General features: G+C 37.7%; 1 protein-coding gene across 7 annotated transcripts in view; it reads right to left on the reverse strand.

The window, feature by feature from the left end:
• Positions 1–20884, reverse strand: part of ANK2 (ankyrin 2) — a 679395-nt gene that overhangs the window by 141967 nt on the left and 516544 nt on the right. For all 7 annotated transcript variants that reach the window (XM_065907336.1, XM_065907339.1, XM_065907337.1 and 4 more), the window contains exon 5: positions 4420–4518. In XM_065907336.1, coding sequence (XP_065763408.1) covers positions 4420–4518 — 99 coding nt within the window. The remainder of the gene's footprint in view (positions 1–4419; positions 4519–20884) is intronic.

The raw sequence follows: 20884 nt of genomic DNA on the forward strand, positions 1-20884 counted from the left end.
TTCATCAGATATTTTTAAATGTCTATTCTATGTATTTTTAAAAAACATCTGCATTTCCTAATGAAGCATACCGCACACAGGATATGCTCACTTATGTTTTGAATCTGAAAATAAAAATAGAAGCAAACCAAAGTGACGCCTGCTTATAGAAAGAAACTGTGGGAAGGGGAGAAAAAATGAAAACCAGGTCTGACTGACATGGTAGCCAACACAGGGAAATAAATGACACGATTAACTTTGCAAGTTGCTAAATATCTCTGTATTGATTAGGGAAAACAACAACTGTTAATGGAATGGTCTATTACCAATTAATTTGGGGAACCTGGGATATAATATGATCTAAAATTCTTTTGCAAATAAGGCTAATTAATTTTGCACTTAGTTGAATTTTATATTGTCTTTTGAATATAAACGTGTGCTAAATAGTGTAGAAAATCAGTCTTTCACTTTGAATCTTAAAAAAATTAAAGAAATAGCACAGATCATCAAAGTGAGAGGAGTCTTAGCGGGAGATGGATAACCATGCTAAAAAACTGGGAAGCTATATTTTCTCTCTAGAAACATGTATTCAAGAAAGGTGACAGGTAGAAAAAAAATATACTGTAGGCTTTGTTAATGTGAAAACCTCCCTTAATTCACAAAAGCTTGAAAACAAGTCTCAGAGTTAAAAGTTTCCATTCCTAGAGGAGACAAGGGGAATTGGATGGTACATCTGACAAATGCATACCAGAGACAATGGCTATTTAACCACATCTAACTGTTCCATTGGTTTCCAAAGGTAATTTTTAAAAAGGAAACTGCAGGACTTCCCTGGTGGCTCAGTGGTAAAGAATCCTACCTGCCACTGCAGGAGACACGGGTTTGATCCCTGGTCTGGGAAGATCCCACATGCCCTGACCCCACGCACCACAACTATTGAGCCTGTGCTCTAGAGCCCAGGAGCTGAATTACTGACCCACAGGCCACACGTGCTGAAGCCCAGGAGCCTGGGTTCCATGCAAAGAGAAGCCACCACAATGAGAAGCTTGCGCAAGGCAACGAAGGTAGCCTCTGCTCGCCACAACTAGAGAAAAAGCTCGCTCAGCCACGAAGGCCCGGCACAACCCAAAATAAATTAATTAGTTAATTTTTTAAAAAGGTAACTGTAGACTTTGGAGGGAAAATTATTTTCCTCAAATATACATATCATATATGCACTACCGCAATAAGGACTGAATTTTTAAAATTAGAATTGAATTTCAAATAAACACATTACTTAATGAAATGGAAGAGGAAAGCATGAGTGTTGTAAGATGAAAGAGAGTAGCCTAAATCTGGAACTTGGGCACAAATTGAGTCCTCTGTGAAGGAGGAAAGAACAGTCTCATTATCATATACATATTTAATTTGATTCCCCCCGCAACACTGGGATAGTTTATATTAAGAGTGTGAACTTTATTTTTTTCTTAGAGACAAGGCATTTGCTGACAGTACAGGGCCTGATTAAAAAATTCCTAGTTTTCAATTTTGGTAACATTTAGGAAGAAAGAAGAAAGTTATAAAAATTATAGAAATTTATAAAAAATTATAGAAAAAAAAATTATAGAAAATTATAAAAATGATACTGGATGGACAGATAACTCCCTGCAGAAAATTTAACTTTGAATCTCCACCACATGATTTCATTGTAACCTACACGTCATGGAAGAAGGGTAAATATTTGAAATTTTTTTTTTCAAGTACCTCCACTAACTCTATGAAAAGGAAGCCAATATTAAAATTCAATAAGCTCCATTTTTCACCATCTATTTACCAATGCCAATTGCTATAATTATGGGAAATTTCAAAACTTTAAATATTTCTTTTCAAATATGAGTTTCCCTGCCATACTGAATGATCTCATAACTATCTGATAAATGGTTCATAATGTCTTGCTTAATAATTTTTGCAAATTATGGCTATTAATGGGTTCAGGGTGTCTTCTTTAGGTATTTTCATACATGCACACATGATGGTTGTAGGTATTTAGCAATACAGCCTAAAATATCACATAGTAATCAACCATAAATCCCTGTGAAGATGTTATTTATTCACAGAATGATAGACTAAAGCATGAATCCATGCATGTTCAGTCATGTCTGACTCTTTGCAACCCCAAGGACTGTAGTCTGACAGGCTCCTCTGTCCATGGAATTTTCCAGGCAAGAATACTGGAGTGGGGTGCCATCTTTTCCTCCAGGGGATCTTCCCGACCTAGGGATCAAACTCGCATCTCCTGCATTGGTAGGTGGATTTTTTACCACTGTGTCACCTGGGAAGCCAAATAGACTAAAGGGAAACATGCAAAGAGTTTTCTGTTAGTGCATTTTCTGATAACCATGAAGGCCAGTGGTGTGGAATAACCAATTAAGTTTACATATGTCCACTCAGGAAAAATTATAGTTATTTAAATGATTAAGGGGGCTTCCCCAGTGGTTCAGTGGTAAAGAATCCGTCTGTAATGCAGGAGACTCAAGAGATACGGGATGGATCCCCGGGTTGGGAAGATCCCCTGAAGGAGGAAATGGCAACACACTCCAATATTCTTGCCTGGAAAATTCCATGGGCAGAGCAGCCTGGACAGTTACAGTTCATGACATTGCAAAAGTCGGATACAACTGAGGACTCCCAATACGAATGATTAAAAATGAAACAACAGGCATAAATGAGTCTAAACCTCATGTGACTGACTTGCAAGAGCCACACTTCTGTGTGGAAATCAAAGACCATTTTCAATTTCTGAGAACCACAGTGTGACATGGACTCAACCAACGCAACATACATAAAAAGGTGTTAATACTTCTGGAAACAGACTGAGATGGTACAGAGATCTAGTCTGGAGGAGCCATGAGACAGCTGAGAGTGCTGGCAGGCTGTGTTTCCCTAAACCATACACTGGAAATAGTAAGTCTATATGACAGGGAGACTTCTGTAGTGTAAAGATTTCTCTAGGTAAATGATTCTGTTTTTAAGGAAATAAGAGAAAACAAATGCAGATAACCATATTTAGCTACAATTCTCAGAGGATGTGACGCAGAGATATAGTCTCATTACTGTTACAAAAGCTTTGCCTAAGGATATCCACAAGCCACTCAGTGACAGAATTAGTGTCTCAGAAAGTCATAAAATCAACCATAAAATCATAATTATAAAAATCATGCTGTATTCACGTGGCAAGAGGGTAAACTCTGTGTGTGCTGAGTAGAGAACATGAAGCTGTTTCACACTAGGTGGTTGTATTTTTCAGTCATAAGCAGGAAACGTGGTCTCATTAATAGTGATGTCTTGGGATTTTTTTTAACTAATGAGAAGAAGCTGTCAGAAAGTTACTCTGAGGCTCCACAAAAAGTTTTCTATCAAAGGGCATGAACGTGAATTCAATAGATTATAATGACCTCTCCCCACAATGCAGGGTAGAAGGGATTTTGTGTTTATTTTATCTGGAGATTTAATTGCCCATAAAGGAGGTCACTTAGACATTAAAAATTAACAAGACACTTTCTATTAGTCATCTTTCACTCCAGGCCAGGAGTTCTACAATTTTGTCAGTGGAGCCACAGATCATGAACCAGGGAAGTTAAAGCTGATTGAAAAGGGTGAGGAGAGACACGTCCCAATGTCCCTTCCTCTTCTATCTCACCTACTTCCAATCTTCCAGCGACCCCTGAGCATTTTCCCCAAGCTCAAAAACATCCTGACCATCATGTACAAATCACTATTCCAAACAGTCACCAAATTCACTCCTTAATCTGCCTAGGGCAAAAATCAGAAGGAAAATACAAGGCAGGTTCTGCTTATTGGAGGACACACATAGGGAAAGCAAAGTGATACACGATGTTGGCTCATTCCAAAACCATTTTATGTCTAGAGGTCCTGAATATTTGGAAACTGAATTGATTTTGAACATTCTATTCAGTTGCTGCCATAACCACAGTCATACAACCACGTCATAATTTGAACTTCAGAAATACGAACAGCTTTCTGATGTCCTATTATTCCTCATTAAACTGTACAAATACAAAGAACTATGAATCAGTGTTTATCACTAAAAAAGTCCCTTTAAGAAATTGTATTAGATCCTAACAAAGATAAAATATTGATGAAAAGAGATGGGTAGAATTTACTGTAATTTGATTTTAGAATGGTATAAAGCTCCAAAAAAGCTACAGAGTGGCAAAATTGATGGAAGCGTGATTTCACATATGAATAACTTGATATGAATCCCAAATTATAAACTCATTGAACGGTGCACTGGATCGTTCGTTCATGGCCACTGTTGTAGATTACAATAGTGACATAAACATTCCTAAAGGAAAGATAATGGAGACCCTTTACAGCTAGATACAAAGAAAACGGACATTAAGATAAAAAAATTCACGTCTTTAGAGTTGACAGTCTTACCTCAGTAGCAGTGCTCTGATTAGCTCCATTTTCCAGCAAATATTTCACCACATCAATGTGATTCTCTTGGGCAGCCATGTATAAAGGAGTGAAGCCATTCTGAGGACAAATAGTGAAACAGGGGTCTTCAGTCATTTGTCAAGTTTAAACCAGGGAAGAATACAAGACAAGGAAAGAATGAATACTATGAAGAAAAATTTTGAAATGTTGAAACAAATAACACACCTTCACACTGAAGAAATCATACCTGCATTTACCATCATAAAATTAGACAAAATCAAAGTTAACCAATTCCCACCTATGATATTTCAAAGGAGGAGAAATGGAAGAAATAGCCCCCTTATTTCCTGCCTTCATTTCAGTATCAGAGATTCACATTTCTTATCACCCAACACTGTGTTAAAACTAAAGATATTTAGTGCCTAAATATCTATATAATTCTATAGTTCATACAATTCTCATTATATATACTATCTATATAAAGCAATGTTAATGTAATATCTCCTGTATTTATCAATTCATAAACCATTTAAACAGATGATCGTTATCTTGAATATACACATTTTAACCTCTTAAAGGTATGAAATATTACTCATATCAAAATAGGCTGGGAGAAATTATAAATCTGGTTGAAAATTTAAAAATCTGTATTTCAATGTTCTGCCTGAGGTAGCATGATTTATACTGAACCCTCTTTACTTTTTAAAATCCATTCTGAAATTCTATTATTTGTTAATTCTCATATTCACTTACTCAATTATTTACAAAAATCCAAGCACCGGTAGCTGGGCCATTGCTGGGAAATGACAAACAAGACAGACATCTGCCCTCCTGGAGAACATACTATAGTAATTTGACAATATCGTGTAGTCATAGTTTTTTCAAAGCATTTACATTTTATAAATGAATTTCAACTAAGTTTAAACTGGCAAATTTTCTTTTCATTAGAACCTTTGCAATATGTAATATTATATTAAGGTAAAAACCCATAAAGCTTTATTTTTAAAAACACATGAAATAATTCATCAACTATCAAAACAACATTCTCTCAAAATTATGTCAGAATCTTAAACACAGTTGGTTCCCTGAAAACTTGAATGCATTAATGAGAATAAGTAAAAATATAGATGAAACTTCAGGGAGTTTCAAAAACTTACAAGGAAAGAAAAATAGCTTTTTTGAAAAATTCTTCCGTATACATTGTGTAAGTGTGGAAACATTATTCAAAATGGTCAAGATATAGCAAAATATAAATACACAAGAGTGTAAGTAGAATGGGCTTCCCAGGTGGCTCAGTGGTAAAAAACCCATCTGCCAATGCAGGAGACGTGGGTTTGATCCCTGGGTCTGGAAGATCCCCTGGAAGAGGGCATGGCAACCCACTCCAGTAATTTTGCCTGGGAAATCCCAAGGACAGAGGAGCCTGGCAGGTCACAGTCCATGAGGTCACAGAGTCAGACATGACTGAGCAACTGAGCATGCACGCACAAATACAAGTGGAATAGGAAAAGTAATTTAAAATCTGATTACAAAGGAAAATTTGTAGGTTTCAAATGATGGTGGAAATTTTAAAACAAAGAAATATTACAAGAAGAATGAACTGACAGTTTTGTAGGATTCAGGAATAACTTGCTAGTTGGAGAGCATATTTTTTTTTTTAAAAACATAGAAAACAGGTGAAATCTTGTGTATTTTAAGAACTGAAGAGGTGGCGGAAGGATGGAATTAGAGATTCAAAGGAAGGGAAAGCCAGTGAGGATGGTTACAAACAATGAGTGGGTGTGGACTGGGGCTCTTTCACGACAAGTAAAAGGCAGAGATACCAAAAGAGAAAAAGAACTTTGAACAGAATAAAATAATTTGCTTACATGTTTCCCTCAGACAGAACCTTGTATGTGGATCAGGAGAAAGGTAAATAGACTGCGGCTGCCAGGTGTCAGGGGGAAGGAGCAATGGGCCATCCTTAGGCTTCTGTCTTGGGTCGTGGACTTTAAAGGGACCTCCACTTGCTGAGCAGGGTAAGGGATCCAGAAGGCTAAGGGGACATGCCCTCTCTGATCCTGCAGCTCTTCTGCCCTCAGATCACACATCAGACATGCAGACACCCAGAGTCCCCTCCCATGCAGCCCCAAGTGTGTTTCAGTGCTGTCTCAGACTTCTTCCTTGGGATCACCCTCTCAAGGGTCCACTGGCAGGCACACCCTGCAGATGGTTGAATGAAAGTGAAAGTTAAAGTGAAGTTGCTGAGTCGTGTCCAACTCTTTGCGACCCCATGGACTGTATAGCCTACCAGGCTACTCTGTCCATGGGATTTTCCAGGCAAGAATACTGGAGTGGGTTGCCATTTCCTTCTCCAGGAGATCTTCCCCAACCCAGGGATCGAACCTGGGTCTCCCTCATTGTAGGCAGACGCTTTACTGTCTGAGCTACCAGGGAAGTCTAAGATGGTTGAATAGTGGTCCTCAAATATGTCCACATCCTAATCCCCAGAACTTGTAAATGTTACCTTTAATGGTAAAAGGAATTTTGCAGATGTGACCAAGTTAAAGATTTTGAGATGAGGAGATTAACCTGAATTACCCAGGTGGGCTTGATGTAATCACAAAAGGTTTTCACAAGAGGGAGGCAGCTGGTGAGAAAGGAGAGATTTACTCAGAGCATTCAGGAGGAATCAGCAGTGCCAGCACCCTGACATTAACCTTATAGGACTGATTTTAGACTTCAGAATTCTAAAATTATAAAAGAATAATAAAAGAATAAATTGTGGGTTTTTTTTTTAACTACAGTTTGACATTTTTCATTGAAGGATGATTGCTTTATAACACTGTGTTGCTCTCTGCCATACATCAACATGAATGAGCCATAGGTATACATATGTTCCCTCCCTCTTGAACCTCCCTCCCTCCTTCCACCCCATCCCACCCCTTTAGGCTGTTGCAGAGCACTGGTTTCGGCTCACTGAGACAAACAGCAAATTCCCACTATCTATGTTACATATGGTAACGTATATGTTTTCATGCTATTCTCTCAATTCATCCCACCTCTCCTTCCTTCCTACTGTGTCCACAAGTCTGTTCTCTATGTCTGCAACTCCACTGCTGCCCTGCAAATAGGCTCCTCAGCACCATCTTTCCAGACTGCATACACGTGTTAATGTACGAAGAATGAATTGTGTTATTTTAAGTCACTGAACTTGTGATAACTGTGACAGCAGCAACAGGAGTCTAACACACGCTACTAGATGTTTTTGTGAGGAAGAGTGCAAGTAACGGGTGAACAGAGCCTGACTGTACAGGTTGGCGTGTCTCTACCTTTACACATGATGTTCCTGTGGTATGGATGGAGCCTAGGGTGAGGAAGGGGAGGGGGCCAAAGTCCAGAATCAGTCCCAATCCTGCAAAGAATGAACTCCAAGGTTTTTAAGAAGTCTAAATTCGGACTTATCATATCGCTAGAAAGATATATTTATCAATGTAGGAGGATGTGGGCGTGTTCAGTTGCTTCAGTCATGTCCAACTCTTTGCAACCCTATGGACTGTACCCCGCCAGGCTCTTCTGTCCATGGAGTTCTCCATGCAAGAACACTGGAGTGGGTGGCTGTGCCCTCCTCCGGGGGATCTTCTTGACCCAGGGATTGAACCTGTGTCTCCTGCATCACAGACAGATTCTTAACTGCTGAGCCACTGGGGGAAATGTAGGAGGATTTGATAGTGTATTAGCTTGATACATAACTTTTAATTTAAAAATATGCTATGAGTGGACCTCTTTTGCACTCTTTTCCTGGGCCCTGTAAGCGTTAATGGTAGACTAGAATAATGGACAAGAAAAGGGAAAATCTAAAAAAGAAAGAAATATCAAGGGTGACAGTGTATAGTGTCTACAGGAGAAAGGCAATGACAAATGTCCAGGATCTTGGTTAGGGGGCACCTGATCACCATTTGCTCTTTGTGCCACAACCTCAGCATGCAAAGGCTTCCAGCAGAGTGTGGGATGCAGATGAGAAGAACAATGAAAATAAAAATGATTTATTGAACACACACTACATATCATTCACTGTGAGAAATGCTTTGAATATATGGCTTCAAATTACTATGACCACATATCTCAGTTGCCTGGGATGGTCTAAGTCTATGAATAGTATCTTGGAGTAATTATTAGTAGAGTCTCAGTTCAGGTGATAAATTAAAAGGCCCAATACTATCTCAAATATTTAAAATTGTGCTATAACACTGGTATTTTTATCCCCATTTGCAATAAGGCAGCTGGGGCTCGAGTATTCGGTAACCTTGCCAAAATCTCACAGGTATTAAGTGAACTGGAAGCGACAAACAGGAGGCGGTCCATGGAGAGCCTTCTTCCCTACAAAGGACCTGATCCTGTGGATGTGTGGTTCTCAGCCTGGCTGTGTGATAGAATCTCCTGTGAAACTTGTAAGAAAGCCTAGGGACTACCCTGCCTCCCCTGAAGTGGAGTCTCCAAATATGAAATCAACACACATGCATCAAAAAAAAATTTTTTTTTTAAACTACCTTTAGGACTTTGTTAGGGATCACATTTGCATTTCGGAAAGGTCACTCTGGTGACCACAAATGCCTTGGTTTGGGATGGTAGGGGACAGAAATTGAAAAATGGGATTAATCAGCTTTTGCAATATTTGAGATAGCGTATGGAAAAGATGAAGGACACATGAGCTAAGACATCATCTTTGCTAAGAAGGAAGGCGAGCTATTTACTGTTACTAAATGTGTGAAGTAAGACAGCAGTAAAGGTTTATTACAGGAGATAAAGATGTTAGAAATTACCCTTCCTTCACTTACTGATGCTGTCCAGTAAGAATTAGTCTACCAGACAATATGAAACACATCTCTGGGTAATTGGGAAAGGACACGGCAACACTTTTACCACCACTGTCAGTTTTACAGGGAAGCTTTTATCTTCCTACACTGATAGGTCCTCAACACAGGATTATTGGCTCCTGTGTCCATGTATGTAAGTACTTTCCAATAAATTATGTCTCCATGTTTTTCTGCGATAGTCTGACTGCATGTAGGCATCAAAGTATACATATTTCCTCCCTGTTGGTATCAAAAAGTCAGAGGGACTTCCCTGGTGGTCCAGTGGTTAAAACTGCATGTTCGCAATACAGGGGGCCTGGGTTCAATCCCTGGTCAGGGAACTAGATCCCACATACCACAACTAAAGATCCTGCATGCCACAACTAAGACCTGGCACAAAGAAATAAATACATATTTAAAAATAGATAAATACAGTAAATTAAATATTTGTTGTCAGAGTAGTTCCAAGGTGACCAAGAGAAGCCTCTACCAACTGGTTATTAAATATTTTTAACGCTGTTCCTCTCCATAGCAATTATTAATTATTTGCCATTCATTTATATTTATTCACTAAACAAAACTATGTTTGGTGACTTCACTGCCAGGCATTGTGCTCAGCTCCAGTGATTCAGAAATGAAGGCTCCCTGTTTATGAGGAGTTCGTGGTCCAGAGGCTGAGATGGACAAGCAAGCAAACTATAGTATTACAATTCAGTGAGCACATATCTAGTTAAGTTTCTTTAAAAAAAAAAAAATGTGTTGAATACAAGGAAAACATAAAGGGACACAGAACTCAACTGGATAAAAAAATTATATCTGAAGGAAACCCTGGGAGTGATGCTTGGAGTGTCACTTGAACTTGAGCTAAGCTAAAAAATACAGAATTTAGGAGTGACCTGGCTTGAGCTAAGCTAAAAAACACAGAATTTAGGCATAGAAGTAGAGAAGGTTTTCCAAACAGAGGAAAGTCCATGAGAAGAGAAAATCCTGACCGTGTAGGAATTTCCAGAAAATTCACTGTGACAAGTGAGGAGAACAGGCTGAGATGGGCAGGGATCAACACCCATCCATCACAGTAAGGCACCTGAATTTTATTCTAAAGTCTTGGGAGTCACAGAAGGGTTTTAGGGCTTCCTAGATGGCACTAGTAGTAATGAATCTGCTTGCCAGTGCAGGAGACATTAAGAGATGGCATGTTCGATCCCTGGGTTGGGAAAATCCCCTGGAGGAGAGCATAGCAAACCATTCTAGTAATCTGACTGGAGAATCCCACAGACACTGGAGCCTGGCGGGCTACAGTCCACAAGGTCACACACAGATTTGGACATGAACGAAGTGGCTTCGCATGCACACACAAAGGGTTTTAAGCAGGGGTTTGACATGTTCACATTTGCATTTTAAAGAGATTAAGTTGCCAGAATGGGGAGGATGAATTAGAAAATGGTCAGAGAATAGTGTGGAAGAGTAGAAAGAAGGTTTTTGTAATAATTCAGATGAGAAATGAGGATTAGAAATATTTAATATGATTTGAGGATTTTGAACTGTCATTAACTATTTATATGTATTTATATGCCACTTAAAGATTGGAAGTGGTTTCAGTATGCATGATTTATTAGTCATTATAACATTTCTCAGATTTATTGAAAAGTTATAAGACTTTTCTTCAAATCCAGAAATTATATTTTGGAGAACTGAAACACTTGTAATACTACCAAAAATATTTTTCCTACTTTCATTAGTGATATAACTGTGAACCAGTAATGAGGTTTTAGTCATTGGAGATAAATTTTTTTGGTAACTGGATTATTTGGGAAAATTGAGTGAATATGAGCTAATAATTTTCCTATCAAATGTAGCTTTATTGCAGTTTTGGGAACATTTTAATGGAATTAATCTATTGCTATCTGTATGTCATTTCAAAGAAATTATACACCAACAGATAATGTGAGTATGAAAAGTAATGAATGGATTAGAATCAAAGTTTTAGATAAGGACCAAAACTCTAAGAACTATCATTATCACCCATTTTTAACAAATCTTAACTTTTCAGACTTAATTGTGCCAGAACATATAACCTTATTATTCTGTTATACAAATTAAGATTTATCAGTTGGATGATTTGAAATGGTTGATCATACAAAATCACTTTTATCTTAACATAAGAGTCAATGTTATCATTCAAGTCAATAGGTATTTTTTTAATTAGATATAATTGACATATTAGTTTCAGGTGCATAACATAATGATTTAAAGGTAATACATATTGAGAAGTGATTAACAAAATAAGTCCAGTTATCTTCTAAGATCATAAATAATTTTTATAATAATGAAAACTTCAAAAAAAGGGTTTTTTTTAACAGCACCAGATTTATTCTAAAGTTTTTCACTTTAGCATTGGACTAGGTGCTTTGAGAGTAACAATTATGAATATAATATTGTTCCTGCCCTCAAGAACAGAAAATGCAACAGAATTCATTGATTACTACACATATACAGAATCATAGCACAAGACATATTATAATTGCCAAAAGAGAAACATGAATAAAATGCTCTCAGAGCACTAAAGAGTGAGCAATTAACACTGAAAAATGGTATCATTGGCCTCAGCACACAGATCTGAGAGGAAATTAGGAACTAATGAAATCAAGAGGGTAGATCTAGAGAAAATGAAATGTTCTTTGCAGCTTTTTTTTTTTTCCTTGTTTCATTTTCTCTATCTCTCAAGAGATGTGGTTTTTGTGTGAAAAGTCAAAAGATTCTTACAGGTCTAAAAATTAAAAGAAAAAATTCAAAGATCTCTTAGGCTCCTAACAAAACTGCAATTCACATTTAGCATATTACTACCCAGCTAAAGATATACTTTAGGTAATTTTATAAATCAAGAGTGAGCTAAAATAGTAGAAAATGATTGTGGAAACTTCAAATGGTGTCTAAATTAATTTCTCTATAACTGCTCATTATCATTTTATTTGTTCTTAATTTCAGTTCTATGCTGCTAAAATTAAGTATATTTCAATGATTAAAAAAAACTGTCCTATTTTTCTAGATGAAAATGTAATATCTAAAAGGAGACTCATCATTTTACAATTGAGGAAATTTTAACCCAGAGACTGAGTGAACTTTCAAGTGGACGGGGCAGCGAAAGAGGTTAAGCAGAGACCAGAAGGTTTGTTGTTGCTTAGTTGATAAGTCATATCCAGCTCTTTTGATCCCAAGGACTGTAGCCCACCAGGCTCCTCTGTGCATGAGATTTCCCAGACAAGAATACCGGAGTGGGTTGCCGTTCCCTTCTCCAGGGGATCTTCCCAACCCAGGGGTCGAACCTGCATCTCCTGCATTGGCAGGCAGATTCTTTACCACTGAGCCAGCAGGGAAGCCTAGAACAGGGGGTCAGTAGGAAATAAATAAATGGCACAGCAGAGGCAAAGATGCTTGTGATAACTAACCCTTTCCTTCTCATCTTTCAAGCCCTGACACGTGTCACCCTCCCTGGGAGGCCTTATCCACACCCATAACAATACTTAACTTGTGGTAGAGGTTAAATAGTTGGTAAATGGATGAATCAATAAAGTGGAATAGGACCCAAGATTTTTTTTATGTCTACCAATTCTTTTCCCATAAAGTTTATTACAGAATATTGAGTAGAGCTTCCTATGCTGTAAAGTAGGTTCTTATTGATTATCTATTTTATATATAGTGGTATGTATATGAAAATCCCCAAAAAGAATAGACATAGGTATAACTGAATCACTTTGCTGTACAGTGGAAACTAACACAGCATTGTAAATCAATCAACAATTCTCCAATATAAATTAAAAATTTACCAAAAAAGAGCACTGCATATGTCTTAAAACTCAAATCTTATGTATATATCATGACAGAATTCTGGAGAACTGCGTTGTTGGCAACGGTATCTTAAAAAATAAAAATATAAGTAAAAATTTTAAATTCATACACAAAAGTAAAACAAAATAGGTCTGCAAATTCTTTGACACTCCTCCCTTCAAAAGGTGGAGCCTAATTCTCTTTCCCTCAAGTGTGGGCCAACTTAGTACTTTGCTTCCAGTGCACTGATTACGGTGGAATTGATGATGTGTGACTCCTGAGGCCACGGTTTTTAGTCCCTATCCTATTACTAGGTCTCACTTGGGTTGTCTGCTCTGAAGGAAACGAGCTGCCATGTCACGTCAACATTCAAACAGCCTGTGGAGAGACTCAAAAGAGGAAGAACTGAAACTTCTCACCAACAATTAGCGCCGACTAGTCAACCATGAGACAGAAAGCTACCTTGGGAGTGAATCCTCCAGCGCCAGGAAAGCCCTGGTTGGCATCTTCACTTCAGCCTCATAAGAGACTCTGAGCCATAATTTCACAGTTAAGCTACTAATGAATTCCTGATTCACATATACTGTAATGATAACATGTGTTTATTACTGTTTTAGGCCATGGAGTTTTGGGATAATTTGTTACACAGCAATAACTAACCGACACAACACCCAACAAAGTCATACACGATCTGGCCATGGCCTACTTTGCCAACCACATCTGTTACCACTCTTATTCTAAACTATGCCCTTTCTGTTTACAAAAGAAATTCAGATCCTAATTTTGTTTTGTTTTTTCAAATTTTCTAATCATATAACTTTCTTCAAATGCTATCTAACCTAAGAACTTTGAAAATAAAATATTAAACAGGGGTCCTCTGTTTGATGTTGAGTGAGTTACAACTGTTCAGTAAATGTCTTCCTTATTTCCACACTACCAGGACAGTCATTTGTAAACTGTAGTGTTCCAAGGAGGTATATCAGGGTCCCTCTTAGTAGAATAGCGAGTTTTATGTAAGTTATCACTGTTTGAAAACACAAAGACAGAGCGGCATAATTTCACAGTCACGTGTTACTTTTCCTTTAGTATTTTGCAATTAAAAATGATATAGTCTTTGCATTAAGAAGAAGAAATGACTGAAGTAGGCAGTTTGCATACATTTGCTTACATGGAGCAATCTATATTTCAGAGAGTTTGAAAACCACAGCTTTAAATATTTATAATACTCTTAATTGCCGGTGTCATTTGCCAGTGGATAAAAACATTACATATACTCTCCATATCTACTGGAAAACTCATCAACAAGTTACACCATCAGTCCTAAAAGTAGAAAATGGTAATAGCTATAAATAGCTCTGGGCTTCCCAGGTGGCGCCAGCGGTAAAGAATTCACCTGTCAATGCAGGAGACATCAGAGGCGGCAGACGTGGGTTCTATCCCTGGGTAGGGAAGATCCCCTGGAGAAAGAAATGGCAACCCACTGCTTTATTCTTGCTCAGAAAATCCCAAAGACAGAGGAGCCTGGCGGGCTCCAGTCCATGGGGCCACAAAGAGTCGGACACGACTGAGCACATAAATAACTCTGGGTTTGAACTCAGCAAAAGTAGAATTTCCTTTTCGATGAAACCTTCTGTCTTTTGCAGGAAGGTCACTATCAAGATTTAGCTTTTTCACAGAGCAGAATTCTTCAGCAGCCTCAGCTATGACGTGCTCAGAGGCTCTTTGTCATATACCAGTTAGCACTGGTTAGGAATTACTCCTCTAGTTTCTATTCCAAACACTATGCATCATCTTCTTTTGAATTAACATTATGAGAGATAAGGTTAGAAAGCATCCCCAAATTATCACATAGCTTTAAAGTCAGGATGATTCAAATTATTTGCCTAAAATACCGTAAATGCGCAGCTGCAAAGGATGTAAAAAGCCAACGAGTACTAATTGCAGTCACAAAAATAAAGGCTACTTTGTGTACTTCAGGGGTGTGCTCAGGGCAAAAGAACAAAAGATACAATTATCCACTTGCTTAGTAGTTAAGAAGGCATTTTATTAATTAAAATATCATATAAATTTTCTCAGATAATCTAAACATGATGATTCCTTACAAGGGTTAGGATATTATATGTTATTATAACCATGTTTTCTCCAAAGGTCCTCTCTAAAGGATTATAGCTAAACTATTACATGACTCTAAAACGATTAATACTAAATTTTTCTAGAAAGGTTAGACTTTATGAAGTGTTTGCTATGTCGTCGTGTTTCATCCCCACCCTATGTTATTAAGGTCGTTTAAGACTATGGCTGGGGCTTCCTTACTGGTCAAGTGGTTAAGAATCTGCCTTGCACTGAAGGGGACTCGGGTTTGGTCCCGTGCCAGGGAACTAAGACCCCACATGCCTTTGAGCCACTAAGCCTGAGCGGCTCAACTAGAGAGTCTGTGTACTGCAACAAAAGATCCTACATGATGCAACACGGAGGCCACACGCTGCCAAATAAATAAATTTTTTAAAAAAAATCATCGTCCACAGTCATTCACCCAAGGGCACACCACAAGTGGTATGGTCAGGGTCTAAACCCTGAATGACTCCAAATGCAAGGCTCCTTCCTCTTCCCTCAGCTGCCCCCTTCAACCAGAATTACACTGCCTCAGAGATCAAACAGACTCTCCTCTAGTAATCGGACAACTAGCCTTCTCTCAGACTCTTCACTAGAGTCAGTAGAAATGCTGTGACTTGCTTGATGAAGAATGTTCAAGTGCACTCTTAAGCCTAAGAATCCTTCCAGTCTTTATTTCCAGTGACTAAGAAATTGAGGGTAGTGGTGCTAAGGAGAGAGAAGGCTACATACTTTATATTTGCTATTTAACCCTAACATTCGAGTGAAATAAGTAATACATCTCCATATGACTCAAAGAAATTAACATTCACAGGGATTAAGAAGCATGACTAGGGATTTCCCTGGTGGTCCAGTGGATAAGGCTTCACCTTCCAATGCAGGGGTTGTAGGTTCAATCCCTGGTTGGGGAGCTAAGATCCTACATGCCTCATGACCAAAAAAAAACCAAAACATAAAACAGAAGCAATACTGTAACAAATTCAATACAGACTTTTTAATGGTCCACATCAAAAAAAAACGTTAAAAAAAAAGAAGTGTGCCTAAATTTTCACACCACTTACAACATGGAGCTGGGATTTGAACCCACATATAACCAATTCTAGAGCTCATGTTCTTTCTACTACACTAATCTGCCATGTGTTTTAGCAGCAAATTTGACAGACAGTATTTTATCATGTCTGGATTTTGCCAGCAATCAGAAACACGACTGAAAATACTGTATTCCCATAATCATTCTTGTCACCTTCTCATGGATAAATTACCAAGAAAACATATGACCTATTTTACACATTTCAAGTTACTCACTTCAGTGTACCTTATACATCAACCAGAACCAATTTCTCTAAAACTATTTTCAACACTTTCCTGCACTGACTGTCACCTTACTGACCATAATCAAAGACCATGGCTAAAGACAAAGACCTTTTCTACCCTCACCCACTATCATATTAAGAATAAACCTTCAATGTGTAATAGAGTGTCATTCCAGACCAGCCTTTCATCAGTGTTTCTACACTCACCAAGCTCAATTGTAACACCTTCCACCATTGTTGTAATTAACCTTCCCATGTGGAAAGTCTTCTGTCTCAATTTCCCCTCTGCAGACCTTAGCTCCTTCTCATGGCTGGGCTCAGTCCTCTGAGAATTTGTCACTAACAGAATTTAGCCAATTTCAACCTTCCTCTCTATGTGCTTGTGTTAGCCACTCAGTTCTATCCGACTTGTTGTGAACTCAGGGGCTGTAGCCCACCAGGCTCCCCTGTCCATGGAATTCTCCAGGCAAGAATACTGGAATGGGGAGCCATTCCCTTCTCCAGGGGATCTTCCCGACCCAGGAATCGAACTCAGGTCTCTTGCATTGTAGAGCAATTCTTTACCACCTGAGCTATCAGGGAAGCCCCTCTAGAATATAGCCTGTTCCATACAAGTTATACCGAATTGCCTACCATCTTCTGTTACTTACCTTTTCTTGTGTGCTTGTCTGGACTTTGCAAGTAGCCTATACACTTTTTAAAGCAGTTTCCTGCCTCACGCTTGTTCAGAATCTTCCACAGCAATGAGACCTCTGCTGAGTACACGGTAAGCACCTAATAAACAGCTTCTGACTAACAGTTTACCCTCAGTTCCTGACAACTATCAAGAGCTTAGATTTGTGCTTTTCTCCTTTCTCATTTAAAATGTAAATTTAACAGGTGACACAGCACCAGTTCATTCTACAAAGGAGCTAAGGTAGCTGGTGATGTTCTATTCATTCTCACAGAACTCCAAAATACTGAAAACATTTATCTCTGTGTTTTACTTTACAAAGGTAAATAGATACCTCATTACATTGTTAAGCCATTACTGAATAATTACACAGTTTATGTTCTTGAATTTGCAAACAAAAAATGAGAAGTCAAATGAATTTTTTAAATAAACAACGAGGAAGCAAATGCATTTTAAAAGAAAGTAAATGAAATTTTAAAACTGAAGAAAGCAAATGAATTTTTTTTAATGGAATGCCCAGGATATGGTAATAGGTATTTGTTGATGCCTACCCAGGATCCTTCCACTTTTTTTTTTTTTTCAGTTGATTTAAATACATAGTTTAAATGGATGCTATGGTTGAAATCTTCCACTTTTTAAATAAGCATTCTAATTTCCTCTTGGAATATCTAAGAGATACTCTAGATATCTGTGTCTTTCCTGACACAGTTCATGTAATTCCAACAAAATTGAACTTCTCTCCTCATCGTCTAGCTCCAGGAAGAGTATCAGATGACTTCAGACAATCAACACTTTTCATTCTCTTACATATAATTAGTGTCTCAAGTTTGGACAAGAGAGTTAAGATGGCCCAATCAGTCAGACTCAGGATTCTCTTATGGAAAGCTGGACCAGAGTTCCCTTATTTTAGCCCTGAGCAAGAAAATGCCTGGCTCTAATCTTAGGTCCACAAGGAAACCCAGTCTAGAATAAAGCTGCAGAAATCACAGCAAAGAGAAAGAGTGAATCTGAGCTCTTGGCTATGAATAGCTGGCAGAGGGAGGGAGGACAACAAAAATAATCTAGTACTGGAGTTTAGCATTTATCTATTTCAACGGGCTTCCCAGGAGGCACAGTGATAAAGAATCTGCCTGCCAATACAGGAGGTACAGAGATGCTGGTTTGAATCCTGGATCAGGAAGATCCCCTGGAGTAGGAAATGGTACCCCACTCCAGTATTCTTGCCTGGGAACTTCCATGGACAGAGGAACCTGGTGGGCTGTAGTCCATGGGGTCACCAAAGAGTTGGACAGGACTGAGCAGCAGGCATGGCATGGCTGCATTTGAATGCTGTATTCATGAAAACTAAGAAAGTCCCTTTTTTATTTACCCAAATATGAAGTAAGTTTTTTCTTGTTTGCAATTGAAGGCATCCTAGTTAATATAGACACCTACACTAAAATAAAGCTTATACTGCCAATAGTTTAAAATAAAGCACATGCCAGGAAGTCCAGAGTATTACAAAATATATCACAGAAATAGAAGTATTAATAGGGATGCAATCTACAACAAGATGACTACAGCTAACACTACTGTATGGTATACAGGAAGCTGTTAAGAGAGTAAATCCTATGAGTTCTCATCACAAGGAGAAAAATTTTATTTTCTTTCTTATTCTTTTTATCATGTCTATATGAAAAGGTGGGTGTCAGCTGAAACTATGTGGTAACTATTCAAAATATATGTAAATGAAACCACCAAACTATACACCTTAAGCTTACATGATCAATAAAACTGAAATGTTTTTTCAATAAAACTGAAAAAATAAAAATATAAATAGACTTTTAAGAATGAGGTTAAACTACAAAAAGGCAAGTGGATCATTTTCAGTAAGGAAATAAATTTGCTCATCCAAGCAATAAGTTTAAAATACTTCTGAGTGAATGGCAAATACAAACTAAAGTATTCAGTGGTAGGTTTTCTCCCATTACTGTTTTTGGACATATAAATGCTAACTTTTCTTTAAATTATTGATAGAAATGGCAAATTTATATACCCCTAGATTAAATGCTTTCTCACTAATCACATAAAATTTATATAATAATCTATATAAATGCTTTTATGTTGCATGTGTACTAAATGATTTTGATGACAAAAACTAAAATTAAATTTGCAAATGTTTTACTAGAACTAATCTGTATAGAAGTAATAAAAATGCTGAAACATCAAAGATGAAAATTTAACTTAAAATTAATTAATATTCACATACTGAAATTAAGTGGAAATTAATTATCAGATACATAGGCTTTAAATACACTTTTCTAGATGTTCAAATTGCTGAATAAAATGGATTATTTGGTTCAGAACTTTAGTATGTAATACAATTTACTTGGTATATGTAGCAGGTGCTTTAAAAAATGTGCATTTTGGGGTAGCTTCATAATGACCCAAAACCTTTGAAGCAAGAAGAAATGTGTCACCTCCACAAGCAAAAAATACCAACTACTTGTACAGGTCCATGACATTGAGAAAATTAAGCCAATAACAATCACTGTAGGGTGCTTCTATTTTCCCTCAGCAGAGTAAAATCCCTCAAACTGAAATAATTATTTTAAATTAAGCTATGCATGCATACTAAGTTGCTTCAGTCACATTCGACTCTTGCAACCCTAAAACCCTATGGACTGTAGCTCAACCAGGCTCCTCTGTCCATGGGTTTCTCCAGGCAAGAATACTAGAGTGGGTTGTTGCCATGATCTTCTTCAGGGGACCTTCCTGACCCAGGGATCGAATCCACGTCTCTTTCTTCTCCTTCATTGGCAGAGAGGGTTATTTACCCCTAGTGCCACCTGGGAAGCCCTGGATTAAGCTATGAAAAGTGAAAGCATTAGTCTTAGTCATGTCCAGCTCTTTGCAACCCCATGGACTACAGCTGGCCAGGTTCCTGTGTCCGTGGAAGTCTCCAGTCAAGGAAAGTGAAGTGGGTATCCACTCCCTCCTTTGGCATATTCTCCCCACCCAGGGATCGAACCTCAGTCTTCACACTGCAGGCAGATTCTTTACTGTCTGAGCCGCCAGGGAAGCCCCAAATTAAGCGATAGCACTAACTTAATTGGTTATTGTTTTATTATTTTGAGGTCGATTAAATCTAATAAGGATCAAAGAATTTTGACTCACCAGATTAAAATACTCAAAATAAGAATAATGGGTAATAAGTACTTCTCTTGCACATTATACAAAAATATTAAATTAATGATTACTAAAGAGTTTTCTTATTTCTACTCAGCTGCCTTTGAGAATATAAAATGCTGCTCTAAGTCTTTAAAAATATACCTAACATCAGAACAATGTACAATTCATCTAGACCAACAAATGTAAAGCCATATTTCTTATAATCCTGTCAACAGCTGCAACTACGAAACTTAGTTTTGTTAATAAATATAGAAGGCAATCAAATAGCATTTCTTTATCACCTGAGACACATATCCAGAAAGTTTAAATATCTAATGCAAATGACACCATTGCGTCCCTCAATAATGTCAGTCACTTTTTGCCATTTAATAATTAAAGTACTTTGCAAGCTAATTTAAAAATTAAACCATAAAAAAAAAAATAAAAATTAAACCATATAGTTGAGAACATGCAGACACCCAACTCCACTGGGTTTCAAACATTTTTTTTCTTAATTTTCCCGAGTAAAAGTTCCCTTTTCTTTGTTTCCAAAATAT

The sequence above is a fragment of the Muntiacus reevesi genome, chromosome 16 (genome assembly GCF_963930625.1).
Source record: "Muntiacus reevesi chromosome 16, mMunRee1.1, whole genome shotgun sequence".
In the NCBI taxonomy this organism is placed as follows: domain Eukaryota; kingdom Metazoa; phylum Chordata; class Mammalia; order Artiodactyla; family Cervidae; genus Muntiacus; species Muntiacus reevesi.